Source organism: Notolepis coatsorum (genome assembly GCF_963971535.1).
Source record: "Notolepis coatsorum genome assembly, chromosome: 1".
Lineage (NCBI taxonomy): Eukaryota > Metazoa > Chordata > Actinopteri > Aulopiformes > Paralepididae > Notolepis > Notolepis coatsorum.
Window position 1 is genome coordinate 54,079,974 of NC_140165.1, and position 23,188 is coordinate 54,103,161.

General features: G+C 46.3%; 1 protein-coding gene across 1 annotated transcript in view; it reads left to right on the forward strand.

The window, feature by feature from the left end:
- Window positions 1-805: 805 nt before the first annotated feature.
- The window catches only part of plcd4a (phospholipase C, delta 4a), a 98,743-nt gene continuing 76,360 nt past the window's right edge, over window positions 806-23,188 (forward strand). Inside the window, exons 1-6 of the mRNA XM_084335625.1 lie at window positions 806-855; window positions 1,487-1,645; window positions 6,352-6,580; window positions 10,758-10,887; window positions 13,856-14,087; window positions 15,175-15,376. Of these exons, the coding sequence (XP_084191751.1) occupies window positions 831-855; window positions 1,487-1,645; window positions 6,352-6,580; window positions 10,758-10,887; window positions 13,856-14,087; window positions 15,175-15,376 (977 nt within the window). The 5' untranslated portion in view covers window positions 806-830. The remainder of the gene's footprint in view (window positions 856-1,486; window positions 1,646-6,351; window positions 6,581-10,757; window positions 10,888-13,855; window positions 14,088-15,174; window positions 15,377-23,188) is intronic.

Consider the following 23,188-nt stretch of genomic DNA (forward strand, 5'->3'; position numbering starts at 1 on the left):
TAAACATACAAAATGGAAAGTCTTTGATGGTCTAATGAACCTAGATTAATAGATTAATTTCTCGATACCCGCTCGGTGGTTGTGGCCTGTTAGCCTGTTAGCTATCTGTTCCGTTAGCCTGTAGCTATCTGTTCTATTAGCCGAAGCTAGCTCTGTCCTCGTGGTCGTGGTTTTGCCTTCCCCCTCCCAACCCTCGTCAGTGCACTCCCACTGACACACACACACACACACACACACACACACACACACACACACACACACACACACACACACACAAACACACACTTGACCTCCACGCAACATAACACAAGACCTTTTTACATTGGCTTCTTTACTTTTGTTGGATCAACTAAACAGAAGTGAACTTGATATTGAATGATCTTGAAAATATAAGTTGAAACATCTTCAAACAAACATATGTAAACATTTGTTTACAGTGTGTCTCAGTAAAGACAAACTACAAAAAACGAACTGTACTTAATAAATCACTTCAAGGTCCCTGACAACATTACAGATTCTACCTTTAAAGGAACACACCGACCTTATGGGAAATGCGCTTACTGTCTTCTCCAGAGTCAGATAAGAAGATAGATACCTCTATGTGCGTTCAGTAGAAAGCTATCCGGCTGCAAGCTAGCCTAGCTTAGCACAAATGAATGAAAGCAGATACGGACCACTAGCCTAGCTTAAAACTCCGGGAGAGGTGTTTTTGGGCAACTAGGCTAGCTGGTCCGTAAGTCAGAGCACTCAGTTACTTTCCACTGGCAGTAACTATATATTGACATTGCCTGTTCTATTTTCTTTGCAGATGACAGAAGTGTGACTGAACAATGGCGTCCATGGGGAGTGGCTTGCGTAAGTTTATTTTCGCCTGCTGAAATGGGATTGGGACTTACTTTAATCAATCAAAGCTCAGGACAGTGTGTCCAAATTTGCATTAATTTATCCATTCAAGACAATCTCTTGTCCGTTAATGGCTGGCTTACTGTGTGTTTATGTGTGTGTTTGTGTGTTACTGTTAGTGTGTATCTGTGTCTGTGTGTGCACGCGCATCTGCACGGGGTGTGCAAATTCTCCTTCCGCTCAAGAAAATCTCTTGTCTGTTAATGGCTGGATTACTGTGTGCGTTTGTGTTCACGTGCATCCGCTCACTCACTCACTCTGTGTGTCTATTCCCTCTTATTTTAGATTTTTTCCTGCTATCTATCTTTCTTACTCTATATATCAATACATCTATGTATAATTTGTAATATGTATCTCTCTGTCTGTATTTCTGTCTGTCTGTCTCTATCTCACTTTACATCATCTATACATCAACACATCTATCAATATATAATTTGTAATCTCTCTGTCTCTCTCTCTCTCTCTCTCTCTCTCTCTCTCTCTCTCTCTCTCTCTCTCTCTCTCTCTCTCTGGGTGTGTCTCCCTCTCTTTCTCCCTCTCTCCCTCTGTTTGTGTCTCTCTCTCTGTCTGTCTCTCTCTCCAGGTATCCAGGGCGATGATAACCTCCAGTCTATGCTGGTCGGGACCCAGATGAGGAAGATCAAGTCTCGTACCTGGAAGAAGCAGCGCTACTTTAAGCTGCAGGAGGACTGTATGACCATCTGGTACAAGTCCAAGAAGGCTGGTAACGCCCACTCCACATGTAAGAACCTGCTGGTCTGGGATCAGATCCCAACAGAACATTCTCTCTGTAAGAACCCAGGAAGTCAGTCACTTCACATGTAAGAACCCAGGAAGTCTGTCACTCTACATGTAAAAACCCAGGAAGTCAGTCACTCCACATGTAAGAACCCAGGAAGTCAGTCACTTCACATGTAAGAACCCAGGAAGTCAGTCACTCCACATGTAAGAACACAGGAAATCTGTCACTCCACATGTAAGAACACAGGAAGTCTGTCACTTCACATGTAAGAACCCAGGAAGTCAGTCACTCCACATGTAAGAACCCAGGAAGTCAGTCACTCCACATGTAAGAACACAGGAAGTCTGTCACTCCACATGTAAGAACCCAGGAAGCGTGAATACCAAACCAAGCCGCATTTCTCGGAGACGCTCTCTGATTGGCCGACGCCTGTTTCTACACTGGTTAAGCTTAGGCACTGTTCGAAGTTGGTTAAGGTTAGAGTTTGTCTTAGAGCGTGACGGCAAGTTCTTTCGACGGTTAAGCTTAGGCACTCTTTCGAAGTTGGTTAAGGTTAGAGTTTGTCTTAGAGCATGGCGATAGAACGCCAGGTAGTTTGCAGGCTGTTTGGCGTGGAAATGGGCAAAGACACAGCTCGTCACGGATTGGGCAAACGCGTCAGTGGCCAATCAGAGAGCGTCAGTCAGCGCCAATCGGAGAGCGTCTCCGAGAAATGCGGCTTGGTTTGGTATACACGCACCCAGGAAGTCTGTCACTCCACATGTAAGAACCCAGGAAGTCAGTCACTCCACATCTAAGAACACAGGAAGTCTGTCACTCCACATGTAAGAACCCAGGAAGTCAGTCACTCCACATGTAAGAACCCAGGAAGTCAGTCACTCCACATGTAAAAATACAAAATACTCATAACACTAGAAGGCTTCTTAATATTCTCAATTCCCCTAATTCTCTCCCTATAATTCTTAATACACTGGACAAGTTCGGGTCCTACTCTGGCTATAAGTTAAACCTTCATAAAAGCGAACTCTTTCCAATCAACACCTCAGCCAAAAAAATACCCCGGGTTAACATCACCAACTCAATCCAAACAATGTTTGATTGATTGATTGATTGATTGAAAAGTTTATTAACAGATTGCAGAATGGGTACAGTACAGTACAGCTCAATACATACAATTGTTAAGGGGATGCAGACCAGAGAAAGACTTTCGTCTTGTTTACATCAGGGTCCCCCATTTTCAATTCATCATATGACACACACGACATACAGATAGACAGTACTGCTACATCTATACATTTATGACATACCAGATTTGCAAATACAGTACTGTTTGTGATACAAAAAGTGTCCAGAAAAAGAGTGTATATACATTTGACGTAGAAACTGTACATTGGAGGAGGTTGGGTAGGTGGGGTGGGGGGGGGGGGGTGTACATTGGAGGTGGGGGGGGGGGGGGGGGGGGTTGGGTAGGGATGACACACACTGTACACTGTACATTGGAATACTGACAAAGCCATACTTGGTAATTTACTGTACAACTGGGTTAGGACATTTGTAGGGGCCAGTTTCGAATTGCAGTCTCCCGTAGGTGTTTTTGAGAGTGTTTTTGAAAGTGGGTAGCGATTCACATTCCTTTACAGCTTTGGGTAGGGCGTTCCACATTGATGTGACATAATTGCTAAACGTGTTTAGTCCCTTGTTTGAGCCGAATCTGGGTTTAACATGATTTGTGGAGCTCCCTCTGGTGTTGTGATCGTGGTATTCACTGACCTTTGGGAAGTATTTTGACATGTACATGGGTACCTTGGTCGTGTAGTGTATCTTGTAGACCAGGCCCATTGCAAGTTGCTGTACTCTGTCGTCTACTCTAAGCCATCCTAGGTTGTCAAAGTGGGCAGGGGTGAGGTGGGTTCTAGGAGTCAGGTCAAGCAGTAGTCTGACTAGTTTGTTTTGAGATGTTTGTAATTTGGTTTTTAGTGCCTTTGAGGTGCTTTGGTACCATGAGGTGCAAGCATAGTCATTGTACCCTTGAATGAGTGCTCCTGCCAGAGTCTTCAGGGTATTCTTGTTTACCAGAGAGGAGATCCGGTACAAGAATCGAGTTCGTTGGTTGACTTTTTCTTATTACATTGGATGCCATTCTTGAAAAACTTCTCACCTCTTCTTGAAAAGTGCAAACTTGACTTCAACAGGTGGACATGTCTTCCACTGTCACTAGTGGGCAGAGTCAATTTAATCAAAATGGTAGTGCTACCAAAGTTTTTATATCTCTTCACCCATATCCCAGTCCTCATTAAGAAGTTGTTCTTTAAGACACTCGGTCGATTAATAAGCTCCTTCCTCTGGGGCAATAAGATCCCACGGATGAGGAGATCAATACTACAACTCCCCAAAGTGCTAGGGGGACTGGCACTGCCTAATTTCCAGCACTACTACTGGTCGTGTAACATCCACAAACTTTTATATTGGATGAGGGGCACGACACAACTTATGCCCGGTGTGGGTCGACATGGAACTCTCTTCCTCTAGATACTCTCTTCGCTCTCTGCTGTGCTCCCAACTCCCTATCTCGGTTACTGGACTTTCTGCAAACCCAATGGTGGTCGACTCCACAAAAATGTTGATTCAAATCAGGAAAAGCCTCGGCCTCCATAGGGCCTCTGACCTCTCCCCCACTTTTAACAATCATTTATTCCTGCCCTCTTGCACTGATTCTTCCTTTCAAGTCTGGTTTGACAAAGGGATAACCACTTTTAATGATCTCTATGACCAAGGGACTTTCATGTCTTTTCCAGACCTTGTAAATAAATTCGACCTTCCCAAATCCCACCAGCCTGTTTCGTTTCTTCCAAATTAGGCACTTCACACAGAACCAGAACCCCAAATTCCCTAGTCGGCCCCCTCAAACCCTTATAGACTCACTAATGGTTCTCAACCCGGGAAAAACATTTTAAATCTCCAACATCTACAATTTAGGACTAGGAATACATTTACATTGACACAACAAGGACTGAACAGAGGGAGCAAACTACATATACACATGGTAAGGATTACAAACGGGAGACGCCTGGGAGGGAAACTGACTAACAAAGAACTACAGGAAATCAAAGGACTACAAGTAAGGAACTAGACGAGGAACAAAATACACTGAACCAGGGCAAGAGAAATGTAATACAAAGAACTAGACCAAGACAGTGAGACAAGGCAAACGCAACATGATACATAGAAAACAACTAAACTAGACATAACGTAAAGCGTTTTAGTGATTGAATGGAAAATAAAATGTCACTTGAGCTGAGAGGGGTGCTGTCAATCAAGTGTGATCTGACCCCCCCCCCCCCCCCCCCCACAATCCTGAGAAATGGTCTGAGCAGATGACCTGACCCAGATGATCTGTTTTTCAGCTGGGTTTCATAATAGCTATTAAAGTTTTTTAACCATTCACATTTGGCTCGGTGGTTAATAACACTTTTCTGTGGTGTGACAAACTCAGAACACATATGCATTTTTGTTTTACACATTTCTTTGCAAAGGAACTCACTCTAAATATAATTTGAATGATTTATTTTCCAGCACCTCTTTCTTCCCTTGTATTGAAACAGTGTTCTTGGTGGCTGTAGCAACACGCCACACTTTACATTCATGATTTCCTTCCCTGCCTGGCTGCCCCACAGCCAAGAGTAAGACATTTTACAAACTGTGCAGTACACGAGGTAGGCTGTGTTCCTGGCTAAGCACAGCTAATTGATTGATTAAAGCTAATTTATTACATCACAACGGGGGGGGGAAAGAAAAAAAAATATATATATATATACGGTATATATATAACCCTAACTAACCTTATTGTCATGCACTTGTCCTAATAAACACACTGTAGCACTCAACACTTTGATGAACATTGTTACTCAGCTGATAGAGTTGTGCCCTTCCTGATGACTTGTCGTACAGAACTTGTAAGTCGCTTTGGATAAAAGTGTCAGCTAAATGACTAAATGTAAATAAATGTACAACATATTTAAAATCTGAAAACTTCAAACCCTGGCCAAACAGCAAGGAGTATGCGCCTGAATAACATTTCAAAGACTAAGAGCCATTTTCCATAATATGTCCCCTTTATGATAAATTAATTATAGCTGTCATATAATAGACTTGACATTAGGACTTGAGAGTTGAAATTAATGACCTTGTAGTTGACTTGAGACTTGTCATTAATGACTTGGAACTTGACTTGACATTAATGACTTGAGGCTTGACTTCGTATATATTACTTGGAACTTGACTTGCCATTAATGACCTGGGACTTGACATTAGTGACTTGGAACCTGACTTGAGACTTAACATTGATGACTTGGAACTTAACTTGAAACTTGCCATTAATGACTTGAGACTTGACTTGAAACTTGACATTAATGACTTGGAACTTGACTTGGCATTAATGACTTGGAACTTGACTTGATACTTGCCATTAATGACCTGGGACTTGACCTGAAACTTGACATTAGACTTGGAACCTGACTTGAAACTTGACATTAATGACTTGAGATTTGACTCTAAACTTGACATTAATGACTTGAGGCTTGACTCGAGGCTGGCGGGACTTGAGGCTTGACTCGAGGCTGGCGGGACTTGAGGCTTGACTCGAGGCTGGCGGGACTTGAGGCTTGACTTGAGGCTACTGTACAGTGAATCCCAGTCTCTGTGATCAGTTTCTGTGAGCGACGTGGAGGCGGTGCGTGAGGGCCACCAGTCCGAGGTCCTGCTTAGCATCGCGGACGAGTTCCCGGCGGACCGCTGCTTCACACTGGTCTTCCGTGGTCGCCGCGGCAACCTGGACCTGGTGGCCGAGTCTGCGGAGGAGGCCCGGTCGTGGATCCAGGGCATGAGGAAGCTGATCGAGAACGTGGAGAACATGGGCGAGAGGGAGAAGCTGGATCAGTATCCTTCACACAATCACACATCTATACCATGTATATTAATTAGGGCCGTCAGGCGATTAAAAAAATGTATCTAATTAATTACAGGATTTGTAATTAATGAATCTAATTAATCGCATTTTAATCGCATAACCATTTTAGCCCTGATATTCTATATTCTATAATCATATTTCAAATGGCATGTGTCTGGATGGCAGAATTCAGTACTGTATCTACAAAACCTTCTGTTTAATTATCTTCCCTTTATTCATTTGCTTAGATTTTTCAGGTCTGGTCAATTTTAGCATGGTGTTATTCACAGTAAAAATTTTATTGATATTCTCATTTGGTTCATTACAATTTACTCAAGCCTAGTAACAGACACAGTATTTCTGACACTGGGAATACATTCCCTGAGATCCATAGATGTCCCTAGATTCAGATACCAAGAACATGCAAATGGACCATTTAAAAAAGAAAGTCTGTAAATGTTTATTTTACGTTCTTATGGAATTAATGAGATTTAAAAAAATATATATATATAAAAAAAAAAAAAATTGTTAGTTTTCATAACGCGATAATTTACTGTGTAATTAATTAATCTAATTAACGCGATAAACTGACAGCCCTAATATTAATGTAACTATTGCTTCCGCTATTAAAAGGGGAATGTCGCACATTTTAAGAATTCACATATATTCCTGTGCCCCAGGACAGTTCAGTCAGTAGGTGTGAACATTCTCAGAGGCCACTCTCCGCCGAAGCCCTCGGGTTTGTCACCTAGATGAAATCTGGGACTACTCTACTAAAATTACATTCTAGTATTGTTATTGTATTCTAGGTGTAAGAGCTCAACACAAACATTGTATAGGCCTAGATCTGGAGGACTGGAGAGGTCTGTATAATATGGGATCTTTGAATATGACACAACATACTGACGACGAGGATGGCAGTTAATCTTCCTGCACCCACACCTTTTCTGCGTTTAATGCCTGGATTAGAAAATGACGTTCTCGCTCTTCTGAACAAGGAAATTCCGGACACACAGAAGCGCACACTACCGATCCACTGTTGGGCACAGAAGGACAAAGACCTTTCTATACATTAAAACTGGACGATGATAGATACACGACTGCAGTGGCAGCATTGAGAGCTTTCTTTGTACCCAAAAACGAACGTGATGACAGAAAGATACGTACGTTTACGTAAGTCGTACGTTTCGGCAATGGGGCGAAAGAGCATAGAGGAGCAGAGTTGTACGCCGCTGCCCTGCGATGATGCCATGCGAGTTTGGGGACATGATAGAGAAGACGATCCGAGATCAACTAGCAGAGAAGACAATCTCACCGCACATACTGTACAAGAACGTTTGTGGATGGAGGGTAGTTTAACACTTAACCCTTTCACTGCCACACTACAGAAGGTTAACCCTTTACTATCAGAAGGTTAACCCTTTACTATCACACTACCGACGGGTTAACCTCTGAATGATTTCACGCTTCAGGAGAGAGTGGGCGCATGGTCACAGATATTGACTGAACTGTCCCGGAGTGGAGGAATAGTGGGACTTCTTAATGGGTGGCATTCCCTTCTAAACTAGTGAGAGGAAGGGAGGGGCATTCCCTTCTAAACTAGTGAGAGGGGGAGGGGCATTCCCTTCTAAACGAGTGAGAGGGAGGGGGAGGGGCATTCCCTTCTAAACTAGTGAGAGGGAGGGGGAGGGGCATTCCCTTCTAAACTAGTGAGAGGGGGAGGGGCATTCCCTTCTAAACTAGTGAGAGGGAGGGGGAGGGGAATTCCCTTCTAAACTAGTGAGAGGGGGAGGGGCATTCCCTTCTAAACTAGTGAGAGGGGGAGGGGCATTCCCTTCTAAACTAGTGAGAGGGGGAGGGGAATTCCCTTCTAAACTAGTGAGAGGGGGAGGGGCATTCCCTTCTAAACTAGTGAGAGGGGGAGGGGCATTCCCTTCTAAACTAGTGAGAGGAAGGGAGGGGCATTCCCTTCTAAACTAGTGAGAGGGAGGGGGAGGGGCATTCCCTTCTAAACTAGTGAGAGGGAGGGGGAGGGGCATTCCCTTCTAAACTAGTGAGAGGGAGGGGGAGGGGCATTCCCTTCTAAACTAGTGAGAGGGAGGGGGAGGGGCATTCCCTTCTAAACTAGTGAGAGGGAGGGGGAGGGGCATTCCCTTCTAAACTAGTGAGAGGGAGGGGGAGGGGCATTCCCTTCTAAACTAGTGGGAGGGGGAGGGGCATTCCCTTCTAAACTAGTGAGAGGGAGGGGGAGGGGCATTCCCTTTTAAACTAGTGAGAGGGGGAGGGGCATTCCCTTCTAAACTAGTGAGAGGGGGGAGGGGCATTCCCTTCTATACTAGTGAGAGGGGGAGGGGCATTCCCTTCTAAACTAGTGAGAGGGAGGGGGAGGGGCATTCCCTTTTAAACTAGTGAGAGGGAGGGGCATTCCCTTCTAAACTAGTGAGAGGGAGAGGGGCATTCCCTTCTAAACTAGTGAGAGGGGGAGGGGCATTCCCTTTTAAACTAGTGAGAGGGAGGGGCATTCCCTTCTAAACTAGTGAGAGGGAGGAGGGGCATTCCCTTCTAAACTAGTGAGGGAGGGGGAGGGGCATTCCCTTCTAAACTAGTGAGAGGGGGAGGGGCATTCCCTTCTAAACTAGTGAGGGAGGGGGAGGGGCATTCCCTTCTAAACTAGTGAGAGGGGGAGGGGGAGGGGCATTCCCTTCTAAACTAGTGAGGGAGGGGGAGGGGCATTCCCTTCTAAACTAGTGAGAGGGGGAGGGGCATTCCCTTCTAAACTAGGGGGAGGGGGAGGGGCATTCCCTTCTAAACTAGTGAGAGGGGGAGGGGCATTCCCTTCTAAACTAGTGAGGGAGGGGGAGGGGCATTCCCTTCTAAACTAGTGAGAGGGGGAGGGGCATTCCCTTCTAAACTAGTGAGGGAGGGGGAGGGGCATTCCCTTCTAAACTAGTGAGAGGGAGGGGAGGGGCATTCCCTTCTAAACTAGTGATAGGGGGAGGGGCATTCCCTTCTAAACTAGGGAGGGGGAGGGGCATTCCCTTCTAAACTAGTGAGAGGGGGGAGGGGCATTCCCTTCTAAACTAGTGAGGGGGAGGGGCATTCCCTTATAAACTAGTGAGAGGGGGGAGGGGCATTCCCTTCTAAACTAGTGAGAGGGGGAGGGGCATTCCCTTCTAAACTAGTGAGAGGGGGAGGGGCATTCCCTTCTAAACTAGTGAGAGGGAGGGGGAGGGGCATTCCCTTCTAAACTAGTGAGAGGGGGAGGAGCATTCCCTTCTAAACTAGTGAGGGAGGGGGAGGGGCATTCCCTTCTAAACTAGTGAGGGAGGGGGAGGGGCATTCCCTTCTAAACTAGGGAGGGGGAGGGGCATTCCCTTCTAAACTAGTGAGAGGGAGGGGGAGGGGCATTCCCTTCTAAACTAGTGAGGGGGAGGGGCATTCCCTTCTAAACTAGTGAGAGGGGGGAGGGGCATTCCCTTCTAAACTAGTGAGAGGGGGAGGGGCATTCCCTTCTAAACTAGTGAGGGAGGGGGAGGGGCATTCCCTTCTAAACTAGTGAGGGAGGGGGAGGGGCATTCCCTTCTAAACTAGTGGGAGGGGAGGGGCATTCCCTTCTAAACTAGTGGGAGGGGGAGGGGCATTCCCTTCTAAACTAGTGAGAGGGAGGGGGAGGGCATTCTCTTCTAAACTAGTGAGAGGGAGGGGGAGGGGCATTCCCTTCTAAACTAGTGGGAGGGGGGAGGGGCATTCCCTTCTAAACTAGTGGGAGTGGGAGGGGCATTCCCTTCTAAACTAGTGAGAGGGGGAGGGGCATTCCCTTCTAAACTAGTGAGAGGGGGAGGGCATTCCCTTCTAAACTAGTGAGAGGGGGAGGGCATTCTTAGCTGCGTTCTTTTGCCTAGAGGTCGCTGTTTGACAGCATTGCAGATTCTACCTTCAAAGCTGTGGTTTTTCTGCAATGAAAAGTCAGCTCGCCAGTCTTCAGTTCAGTCTCTCTGGCTCTCTGGCTCTCTGTCTCTCTCTCTCTCTCTCTGTCTCTCTCTCTGTCTCTCTCTCTGTCTCTCTCTCTGTCTCTCTCTCTCTCCCCCCTGCCCCCCAAGGATCTATAGAGACGCCATGCTTTTCCTTCCCACTGAAAGCAGTACTCTCCTTAAGCGGCGCCCCCAGGTGGATCGGAGACTGGTTCAAGAAGGCGGACAAGAACAACGATGGCAGGATGAACTTCAAGGAGGTGCAGGACCTGCTGAGGATGATGAACACGGACATGAACGAGCACCACGCCCACCGGCTCTTTACGGTGAGAGAGCCTTTAAAGACCCCACTGGTCCCAGCCACACCCACTGGCTCTTTACAGTGAGAGAGCCTTTAACACAAGTGCCACGCCCCTTCCGGGAAGTGGGCCGCTGTCTGCCATCGCTTTGTTCAATGGAGAGAAGGCCGTGTTTGCAAGTGCTTAAACTATGTGAAATATTATAGCTATGGATCTAATAACACTGTCGATTGTCAGTGAGTTGCTTCTGGTCAACATGCAAAAAACTGATTGTTTTTTCATCCGTACATTTCCGTTTTATACCGTTTTGAATATGAGTATAGTTTGGGTGATTCTCAGTAATCCCAGGAAAAGACGTGAAAATAGCCCTTTAGTGGAATCCAGTTATCACGTTGTCATTTTTCGCCTGATTATCGAATCTTCCTGAAATCAATGCTAGATTATCGTTATTATCCTTCCTCATGCACACATGAAATGGGGCTTGGAGCGCGAAATACAGAGACAAAAACGTAGATCTACGTTAACGGCACTCAACCGTTAGGCCACAGAAACGTAGTTGTTATGGTTTGTAAAGCGACCCCAATAGCACAACACAAGACAGGTATGAGAGTTAGCCAAAAACAGGGCATTATTTATTTCACAGGGAAAAAAGCAACACTGACCCTTTAACTCACTGGAGGCCAAACCCGAGATAGTCTGGGTTAACTCGCCATGCTCTGGGCGCCAAACCAGAGAAATCCCGGGTTTTAATCCATATTTCTTTTATTAACGATATCCATTCATTTTTCATCCATCCAGTCTGACGTTATCATTGGGAATGGGTCTGAGCTTGCAAATGGCAGATACAGCCGCCTATCGTCTCCCGGATGGTATTGCACATCATTGGATTGGATTGGCTGGGACTGTGCAGCAAAAGAATTGTCCGGTCCAGGTTTTACTTCTCGTGATGCAGCTGGATACTATTGCATTGACTGTGCGGACTGGGAGCAGTGTGGATCTATGTGTTTTTGGATATAACGTTGGATAAATAAACGCAATCAATATTTGGAATGGCGATCAGGAATTGGATTAATCTTTTTGCATGACATCAGATGCGCGGTAAGGCCTTTATGTTACGAGTCTTGGGGTAATCAGATGTTCCTATCACCTCCATCGGAGCGTGTGTGTGTGAGGTTTGCGCCGACCAAAGTACGGAGAACCGATTTTTCAGAACCCGCTGCTCTTCGTGCATAAGTACACATATAATAGCGATAATCTAGCGTTTATTTGAAAACGATTCATAAATCAAGCGACAAATGGCACGATTTCTAAGGAAATACATTTAAGCTCGATTTGCTGGGGTTTATTGAGATGAGACGGAACGCTCTAGAAATATATTGATATTCATCACGGTATAAAATGGAAATGTATGTATGAAATAATTATCTGTTTCGTGCATGCTGACTGGAAGCAACTCATTGACGACCACTGTGTTATTTAGATCTATTGCTTGCTATTATATTTTATATGTTTTAAGTACTCGCAAATAAGTCCTATTCTCCATTGGATACAGTGTTGGCCCAGAAGGGCATCAGCAGAGGGCGCTGTAGGCCCTGAATGAGTTAAGGGTGAAATACACTTCAGTCCATGAACAACAAAAATGCAGCGCTGTCCCTTTTTAAGGGGCGAACGAAAAACATCCAGGACATCACGGAAATGTTCAGGTAGTCAAGAGACTCACCAGGCAAAGGTGCCAACAGGGAACTTGGACAGCACGGAAGCAGTGATTACACAGGGAGTATCCACAGGAGCATGAAAACGTCCCAGCAGGAAAACGACGCAAACGTCTCACACCGGGGACGCGGCAGTAGGTGGTAGGATGTAGATGGCACGACGTCTCACGCCGGAGACGCGGCAGTAGATGGTAGCAATGTAGAAGGCACGACGTCTGGAGTGAGAACATAGGGATCCTCCCGTGGAAGTATAGAGAGCGAAGACGATGTCCCACTCCAGGAAACGGCGGAAGATGGTAGCGTACAGAACGACCTGGCAAAGAGTGGAAGGCAGTCTGCAATCCTTATGCACGAGCTGATTGCCAACCACTCTCAGGTGCGTGAAACTGATTGTTTGGGAAGCGTGCAGAGTTCCACCAGCCCTCACAGTACCCCCCCTCCACGGGAGCCACCTGGCGACCAGCCAGGCCCGCAGGGGTGGGAACGCTAAAAAAAATCAGAGAGGCTCCAGGGGAAACTGACCTTGCTAGCTGAAGGGGCAGTCCTAGCAGTGGGGAACAAGGGATTAGCCGACAGGGCGGCTCCAGGAAAACTGACCTTGCTAGCTGAAGGGGCAGTCCTAGCAGTGGGGAACAAGGAATTAGCCATCAGGGCGGCTCCAGGAAAACTGACCTTGCTAGCTGAAGGGGCAGTCCTAGCAGTGGGGAACAGGGTAGCTATCTGGGCATTGCTAGCTACAGGGCCTATGCCAGCTGTAACGCTACATTAGCATAGAGGCTGCGCTAGCTGCCCGAGCTAAACTAGCAGACGGGGCTGGACTAGCTGTTGAAACCATGGGGTTAGCTGCAGGGGCTAAGCTAGCAGACGGGGCTGGACTAGCTGTGGAAGCCTGGTTAGCTGCAGGGGCTAGACTTTCAATACACCTGTCTCATGAGCTCTCTCTTTCTCTCTCTCCACCCCCCCCCCTCTCTCTCTCTCACACTCCCCCCCTCTCTCTCCCTCCCCCCCTATCTCTCTCCCTCCCTCTCTCTCTCTCTCTCTCTCTCTCTCTTTCTCTATCTCTATCTCTCTCTCCCTCTCTTTCTCTCTCTCCCTCCCTCCCTCTCTCTCTCTCCCTGTCTCCCCCCTCTCTCTCTCTCTCTCTCTCTCTCTCTCTCTCTCTCTCTCTCTCTCTCTCTCTCTCTCTCACCCCCCCCTCTCTCTCTCTCTCCCTGTCTCCCCCCTCTCTCTCCCTCCCTCCTCCCTCTCTCTTGATCTCTCTCTCTCCCCCCCCCTCTCACCAGATGGCTGACAGGTCCCAGTCAGGCTCGCTGGAGGACGATGAGTTCGTGCTGTTCTACAGGATGCTGACCCGGCGCGAGGAGGTCCTGCGGGTGTTCCAGGACTACTCGGCTGACGGCCAGAAGCTGACCCTGGGCGACCTGGAGGACTTCCTGCGGGAGGAGCAGTTGGAAGGGGACGACCCCCGGGAGCACGCCGCACAGCTCGTCCAGCTGTACGAACCCTCCGACACAGGTGTGGTGGTGCGGCCGGGTCATCGCTTGACAACCAGGAGATTAGGGTTGTTAACCGTCTGTAGTGTGGTAGTGAAAGGGTTAACCTTCTGTAGTGTGGTGGTGAAAGGGTTAACTGTCTGTAGTGTGGTGAAAGGGTTAACCTTCTGTAGTGTGGTGGTGAAAGGGTTAACTGTCTGTAGTGTGGTGAAAGGGTTAACCTTCTGTAGTGTGGTAGTGAAAGGGTTAACCTTTTGTAGTGTGGTAGTGAAAGGTTAACCGTCTGTAGTGTGGTAGTGAAAGGGTTAACCTTCTGTAGTGTGGTAGTGAAAGGTTAACCGTCTGTAGTGTAGTAGTGAAAGGGTTAACCTTCTGTAGTGTGGTAGTGAAAGGTTAACCGTCTGTAGTGTGGTAGTGAAAGGTTAACCGTCTGTAGTGTGGTAGTGAAAGGGTTAACCTTCTGTAGTGTGGTAGTGAAAGGTTAACCATCTGTAGTGTGGTAGTGAAAGGGTTAACCTTCTGTAGTGTGGTAGTGAAAGGTTAACCGTCTGTAGTGTGGTAGTGAAAGGGTTAACCTTCTGTAGTGTGGTAGTGAAAGGTTAACCGTCTGTAGTGTGGTAGTGAAAGGTTAACCTTCTGTAGTGTGGTAGTGAAAGGGTTAACCTTCTGTAGTGTGGTAGTGAAAGGTTAACCTTCTGTAGTGTGGTAGTGAAAGGTTAACCGTCTGTAGTGTGGTAGTGAAAGGTTAACCGTCTGTAGTGTGGTAGTGAAAGGGTTAACCTTCTGTAGTGTGGTAGTGAAAGGGTTAACCTTCTGTAGTGTGGTAGTGAAAGGTTAACCGTCTGTAGTGTGGTAGTGAAAGGTTAACCTTCTGTAGTGTGGTGGTACATGACATAATACATGACACAATAACATGACATTACAAGACATAATAACATTACATTACATAATAGATAGATACTTTATTGCCATTTCAACACATGGTTGAAAATAACGACATAATAATAACATGACATACCAACATGACATTACATTACATAATATACACTAAATGGTTGTACCAGGGTGGGTTCTGACGTTTCTTCCCCCCCCCCCCCCCTCTCCTTCAGCCAAGCTGCTGAAGGCGATGACGTTCGACGGCTTCCTGATGTACCTGGCCTCGGCCGAGGGCTCGGTCTTCAACCCGCGGTGCCGGGGTGTCTACCAGGACATGGGCCGCCCGCTGTGCCACTACTTCGTCTCCTCGTCACACAACACGTACCTGATGGAGGACCAGCTCCGGGGCCACAGCAGCGTGGAGGGCTACATCAGGTAACCCTGACGATGGGCCAAGCCACGCCCCCCCATCCTGGCCTGTTTTTCTTCTTTGTGCTTTTTTACTGGTTGTCAAGCCCCCGGCTGACCGCGGAGTAGGCCTGTCCCCGACTCAGGATTTGTATAGTCGACTTTGATTGGTAAACATTTTCCGATAGACTGGTAGTCAACTACCCCCCTGAATGCAAAAAATATATATATAGTTGGGTCAAGAACCAAAATTCTGTGACCATTCTCTGGCTAAGATGTTTTGATGATTGATTTGACTTCTATGGACCTTTTATAAAATATTTAGCCTGCGTGTCCCTCCCAAAAATCCAGAAATTTTTTGTCAGATGGCCAAATCCAAAATACCTGCTGACGCCATCTTGAAAAATTTACTTTTGATCCAGAGGACCTAGAATCATGTATGAATACACTTTTTTGTCTAAGTCAACCATGACGATTCCAATTAATTTTTCAGTTTGACTCTATGACATCAATTTGACCCAGAAATCCAAGATGGCCACCATCTAGTAGAGCGAAAATGTAACTTTTAATGTCAAAACCAATTTTACCATGGTACTGCTGTACTTTAAACTACCTTCATAAGGATCTCAGCTAAATAATTTATGAATGTACAGTATGACAAGATAACTAATTATACTTCAAAATACACTCTCTTAAAGCTGTAACTTGAACAGGTTAACAATGAAACCACTTTAAACATGTCATGATCAGTCCGAATCAGAGCATTCTGCCTCACTAGATTCTGAATAATCAGATTCCAATGAATCACCCCTCCTCCTCCATACATCATCATCTCCCTTCTCTTCATCATCCTCCTCACTCTCCTCTTCCTCACTTTCTTCAGCTGGCCCTGGTGCAGGTAGATGTGTTGGGAGAGCAGGTTGTGTGTGGCAGACAGGGCGACAGCGACCACCCACCAGCTCCCAGCCATTTTTCGAGTGGCGAAGGGTGTCGCTTCAGGGAGGGGTGGCGCACTACTAGATATGCCAAGTAGTTGGCACGGAGGCAGTGTTGGCGTAGGCTATCTGCATCTGGAGGGAGATGGATAAATGATTTGTTCTTCATTCTCTTCCACTTTGTGGCACGGGCCTCAGCCATGGTGCTACTCTTCTTGTCGCCATAAATAACATGTCGTGTGAACTCGAACAGCTCCTCTAGCACCTCCTTCTCAAGGTCAAGGCGATCTCCCCACAGCGAGAGCAGCCGTCGTGCCATAGGGCTCTTTGCCACCTTGTCATACACCGACGACTTACCCTTGCCATAGAAGCCTGAGTTGGCATCACAGCCTGTAATACAGTGTAGCTGGACAATACAATCTGCCATCTCCTCAGTAACCAGGCCATGGCAGAAGACTGTGTCCTGCTTTCTCTTGATACAGAGCATACCGGGCAGCTGTTGAGAGATGACGCTGCCGTGACATAGGCATCTGTGTCGGCTGCATCAATGACAACAGGGCCACTGTAGCCTGACTCACGTAGAACTGTGTAAGCAGAGAAGAGGATGGTGTCAGCCTCAGACTGGTCAAAGCTGTAGTTCTGCATTGGTTGCTGGGTTGACAAGTTGGTGCAGTGGGAGCCAACAGAGTAGACGATCTCTGTATCTACACCCTGTGCAACAAGGTCTGTCAGATAGCTGCATATTACTTTTTGTAGTCGCTCCTTGTTGCTGACGCTACACAGCAGTGTTTTGAACTCTCTGGCAGAGGGGAAGGGGTCGCCCAGCTTCATGTAGGTGTTGGGGACATGTACCTTACCTTGTACCCGCAGATCTCGCTCATCATCTTTAGTTGAGTATGCTGCATCATACGGGTCATTTACACAGAAAATACGGTCAGCATCACCATGGCGGGCAAGGATGATGGATGATACCTTGTGGACATAGTCCAACCACTTGTATGGGGTGCCATCTTGTGTCTGCCGATCTTCTGCTGATGGGGTTGCCATCCTCCAGATCATGCCCATGTCGACAAGAGCGGTGTAGGGTTCTTGCAGATCTACAGATTGGAGAGAGAGCTTCTGAATGAGCTTGCTCTTCTGTGTCTTCCTATATGTGCCGTTGGAGTTGAATAAGGCCACACATTCCTCAACAACATGATGTTCCAGCAACTCGGAGAGATTCACAAGTTGACTGACCTCAACCAGGTCGATCACTGCCTTGAGACCACTCCACTCCATCTCAGCAGCTCTTGCTTTCAGTTCCTCCCCGGGCTTCTCCATGCAGGGCCGCTTGGCAAATGTCAAGCGTTTGCTCAAGGGACAGGTGCATGGAAGGAGGTTTTCTTACTGAACACCCGGTCTCGCAAGAAGCTGGTCAACTTCTCCTCTTCCACAGCATGGGCTGAGTTGAAGTCCGCGATGAGTTCATCGGAGGCAGGCATGGCTGACTGTAGGGTGCGGAGGGTGGGTGAGGCTGGATCAAATGGGAAGGAATCAAACTCATGCATGCATGCGCTGCTCATCTTCTCTCATCCTTTTCGAACCACATTCTATGTGCTTCCTCTTGGCTTTATTTTTTTGGCCAGGGCATTGTGAGCCACCCGGATCTTGGCCAAATTGTTTACATTTCTTGAGTGCACCAGCAGCTGCTTCTCATTCTGGAGGATGGAGAGCCAGCCAGACTTCATTTTTCTGCCCTTGTTCATTGTACACTCGATCCACATGTCCCAGGCCATGTTGGAGTAGGGGTTTCCTGTGATGGACTGAGTGAAGTGAGTATGAAGGAAGGCGACCTGATCAGCAGGGAGAGCTGTCAGCATTGCCCAGAAGTCAGGCAGCCACCTTCCATACCTATTGTTGTCGTACACTACCATCCATGGCAGCATGGCACGCAGAGAGCTGACATACTCATCTCAGTTGTAGATATGTACTGCATGCACATTCTGCATGAGTGCATCTGTCATAGACAGGAAGTCCCTCCAGTAGTCCGCCATGTCACTGGCCTCCACCTGGGTGAATAAATTGGTAATGAGGCTCGAGGTCACTATCATCCTCCAGTGCCGCATGTGCAGCTGCACGGGGTTCTTGGGAGAGACTCATATCTCTCAGAATCTCAAGGTTCTCCCTTGTCTCATCAGCCAGGTTGGGCATGAGCCTCCCCTTTACCAGCTGACTCATGAGTGCCTCATAGACGAGCCTCAAGCAACGCAGCCCCCTCTTGTAATGCTTGCCTTTCAGTGCACGGTCGATGGAGCCCTCTGCAATAACTCCTCCTGCCACGAGTACATCTCCTAGCTCACTCCCCTTGTAGTGCTTGTAGATAGCGCTCATCATCACACACTGTGTATGGAAGGGACCAAGAAAGGGTACAATGTCATGGTACTTGTTTGGGTTCTCGGCCTTGAGCAGAGTGATGAGGACGTACACAGGATAATCTCCCACTAAGAAGGCGAAGGGCATGTGCTTAGTGGCGATGATGGTAGACAGCTTCTCCATGATGTCATTCACAACTGACTTGTTCGGCGGTTGATTGAAAATAAGCCAATCCACAGTTGCATGGACGTTTCCGAACATGTCAATACCGCTCCATAACAGTGCCTTATTCTTTATATTTTCCCATCTCTCAATTGAGGTAATGGAATCGGTGGCTTCATCACAAAGCCCGCCACACTGAAGGATACATGTAGTCTGATGGGTTATGCACTGTCTATTTGTCCCTGTCAGTTGAGTGATTTCTTCCATTTTAAAGCTGTTATGCATCTACACTGTGCAACTCTTCCTTTCAAACTCTAACCTTACTCTGACATAGAACCCTGGAAATACCCAGCATGCATTTAAATGTTGTGGGTAACTCTGTGTCAAATTTGGGTCAGTCAAGATTCATCTTTGATCTTTAGACACCCCACCCCCATCTCTTTTCTCCACAGGAACACTTACTTTTTGCAACATGCACCTGTTCTCCCAATCCCTCTGGCACCCCTCCCCCCACGGGAACTCAACCTTTCTCACAGAATATGGACACTCATATTATTCTTGAACGTAAACACACACATGTGTTACAGGTACCAGGATATGGCACCTGATAGCAGATATATGTTTAACCTATGAAACAGGTTGTAGTTAGTCATTTGACAAAGGAAGGTGCAGACACGATGTTACTGACTCTGGGTCCTCCCGGTTGTCTTTCAACAACGTTTATTTATTCCACAGAATAATCAATCAATCATTGTATCATCATTGTATCATCATTGTATCATCATTCAGTTCAATTAGTTACATTACTTTAATACATTCAATTATAATCCCATTCTTGTTATTAATTCAAAAGCATATTCATCATTGCAACACACATTCTACCCTTTTAGGATACCCTGGTTCACTTCAATAGCATTTTCCTTTTAAATGTAGTTATCCAGTATTATATACTGTACATTGTGATTACTTATGTCTTTATACATATTTGGCGTCTTAAGTATACGCACGTGAGAAGAGAAACATTCTCCTGTTAACCTCTGTCTAGACATGTTGGAAGAGACCATTGTATGTCTTTTAAACAACACTGTCATTCTCATTGTCTGTCAAACAATTCCTTAAATCACCAATAAGTGTTACCTTTATCATCAGTCATATCCACTATTCTCTAGTATACAGAAATACCTCCACACCTCAGTGTTCCGGTTCAAGTTCTATTGAAACTCAAATGTGCAATGCAAGTGCATTTATATATCTATATATGTATCGGGCCAGAGAGAGAGAGAGAGAGAGAGAGAGAGAGAGAGAGAGAGAGAGAGAGAGAGAGCAGAAGCATGTGGTACCGCTCCGGTGTTTAGCCACCTCCCAGGTAGTGTAAGCTAAAGTAATTTCCCTCTAACCGTCTTGTACACAATATACACATTTACTACACAGCAATTCAACCCAAAACAGTATGTATTTCAAAACATAAACCTTTATAATCCCCTTGGAGATACTTAACTTCGACACGTTAGTGATTAAATGGACAATTGTATTCCAACACTCTATTTAAATGTACCACGAAACATGGCGCCATCAATAGACGGTCTGCTTCTCAACCACGTTACTTGTTGTCTTAAACTTCTTAAACTTGACTCAAACATCGACAATAGTTACTTCATTTGAACCCTCGACATTGCATGTATCCTTGTTAACCTTTATGTGTGTTTTGTAGTATATTACCCACCTATGAAACAGGTTGTAGTTAGTCATTTGACAAAGGAAGGTGCAGACACGATGTTACTGACTCTGGGTCCTCCCGGTTGTGAGGCTGAGATCGCCTCGTGCGTCCCTAAGCACAAAGTACGGTTCCCTGGAAGGCGAAGCCACTAAACACCAGTCCTATACTGCCACCTATTGACCAAATTATGTTAATGTCTCCCATTACATATAAATGACTGTTCTACCTTGTTTCTGATGGAGGTAATCCTGTACCAATATGTTCACACTGTTTTGACACATAATCTAAAGATATTAACGTGATACCACTTCTAGTGGGCATCACACATGCACGCACGTACGCACACACACACACTCTCGCAGTCTGTTGAAGAAGAAGCCTGGATGAGCGAGGTCAACAGGAGTTCTTCATGTCAAGGAATGGCGAGATGGTGTGGTCCAGGATTCCTTTTGAAACAGAAGGCTGAGCACAAGCTCAGAACATCATCAAAATAACTCCTAAAAGAAACAGCTTTCGAACACAACACAAGGGTTAACAAACCCCAAACACAGGGCTACAATGACTATATTAGCTAACTAGTTGTTGTTGCTAGCTAGCTAGCTAGCTAGCTAGCTATTGGGAAAGTTGGTAGCACCAGTGCCATCAGTGGAAAGGTTAGTCTGAAGCCCTGCCCAAACACCAAATCTTACCTTCCCATTCAAAAGTTACATTTTCGCTCTACTGTCTCTATCAAAATGTTTGCTCTACTGGATGGTGGCCATCTTGGATTTCTGGGTCAAATTGATGTCATAGAGTCAAACTGATGTCAGAATTGGAATCGTCATGGTTGACTTACACACAAAAGTGTATTCATACATGATTCTAGGTGCTCTGGATCAAAAGTAAATGTTTCAAGATGGCGTCGGCAGGTATTTTGGATTTGGCCATCTGACAAAAAATGCCGGGATTTTTGGGAGGGACACGGGGGCTAAATATTTTATAAAAGGTCCATAGAAGTCAAATCAATCATCAAAACATCTTAGCCAGAGAATGGTCACGGAATTTTGGTTCTTGACCCAACTATATATATATATTTTTTTATCATTACATTTGGGCTGTGGGTGGTGCTTAATGTCTGAAGGAGTCAAGTTTCTCAAGTTCAAGTTTCTTTAATAGTTGTCATACAGAAGTACAGAATACTTTTATACAAAATGCTTCTTACTGTTGCGCTCCAGAGACTGTGCAAGACAAGATAAGTATGAAATAAAATAACATAGTAAAATTAGAAGTAAAAAAAATGAGGTCACAGTGTTCAGTTTAGACATATGTACAATGTTCGATGCAGAATAGACGTAGTTACCATACAATATACAATACTGTGCAGTGTACTAATATACAATACTATATAGTGCAAGGCAGAAATGGAGAAATGGGATGAGGTACAATTTAGGTGCAATTTACAGTAAGGTGTACGAGTTGTAGTGCAAATCCTTTACCAATAAATATAAAGTGTAAAGTGTGTTTAGGTGATCTAAAGTGTGGAGAGTGGGTGCTGCTGCAGTGTGTTGTTTGTTTAAGTGAGTGTGTGGGTGTGTGTGCTGTGTGCATTTGATGGTTGTTGCATAGTGATTATTGTTCGTTTAGCAGCCTGATGGCCTGGGGATAGAAGCTTCTTCTGAGTCTTTCTGTGCTCGCCTTAAGACTCCGGTATCGCTTGCCTGACCGCAGCAGTTCAAAGAGGCAGTTGTTCGGGTGGCTCGAGTCCTTAATAATTCTCTTAGCCTTCCCCTTGCACCGCTTGTTGTAAATGTTCTGGAGGGTGGGAAGCCCCCCTCCAATTGTGCGTTCGGCTGAACGTGTCACTCTTTGTAGTCTGCTACGGTCTTGTGCAGTGCTATTCCCAAACCAGGAGGTGATGTTGCCGGTCAGGATGCTCTCTATTGTACATGAGTAGAAGTTCCTAAGGATCTTCTGACTGACTTGGAACTTCCTTAGGCGCCTGAGGAAGTAGAGGCGTTGTCGTGCCTTCTTCACAACACTGTCAATGTGTGTGGTCCATGTCAAGTCCTCGGATATGTGGGCTCCGAGGTACTTGAAACTGTTCACTCTCTCAACCGGTGCCCCGTCGATGCTGAGGGGGCTGTAGTCCTTGACCCCCGACCTCCTGAAGTCCACAATCATCTCTTTTGTTTTGCTGACGTTCAGGGAGAGGCAGTTCTCCTGACACCACTGTGACAGGTTCTCTACCTCTTCCAGGTAGGCCCTTTCGTCGTTGGCAGAGATCAGGCCCACCACTACTGTGTCATCAGCAAATTTGATGATGGTGTTGTTCCGCTGTGCTACGCAGTCATGTGTGTACAGGGAGTAGAGGAGGGGGCTCAGAACACAGCCCTGGGGGGCCCCTATGTTGAGCGTGATGGATGAGGAGGTGCAGTTGCCGGCTCTTACCACCTGGGGTCTGCCCGTCAGGAAGTCCAAGACCCACTGGCAGAGGTCATAGTTCAAGCCCAGGTCCCTGAGCTTGGCTATGAGTTTGGAGGGGACTATGGTATTGAATGCTGAGCTGTAGTCGATGAACAGCATTCTCACATAGTTCCCCTGCCTCTTGTCCAGGTGTGATGCTGCTGTGTGCAGCACATGGGCTATGGCGTCCTCCGTGGACCTGTTGGGGCGATATGCAAATTGCAGAGGGTC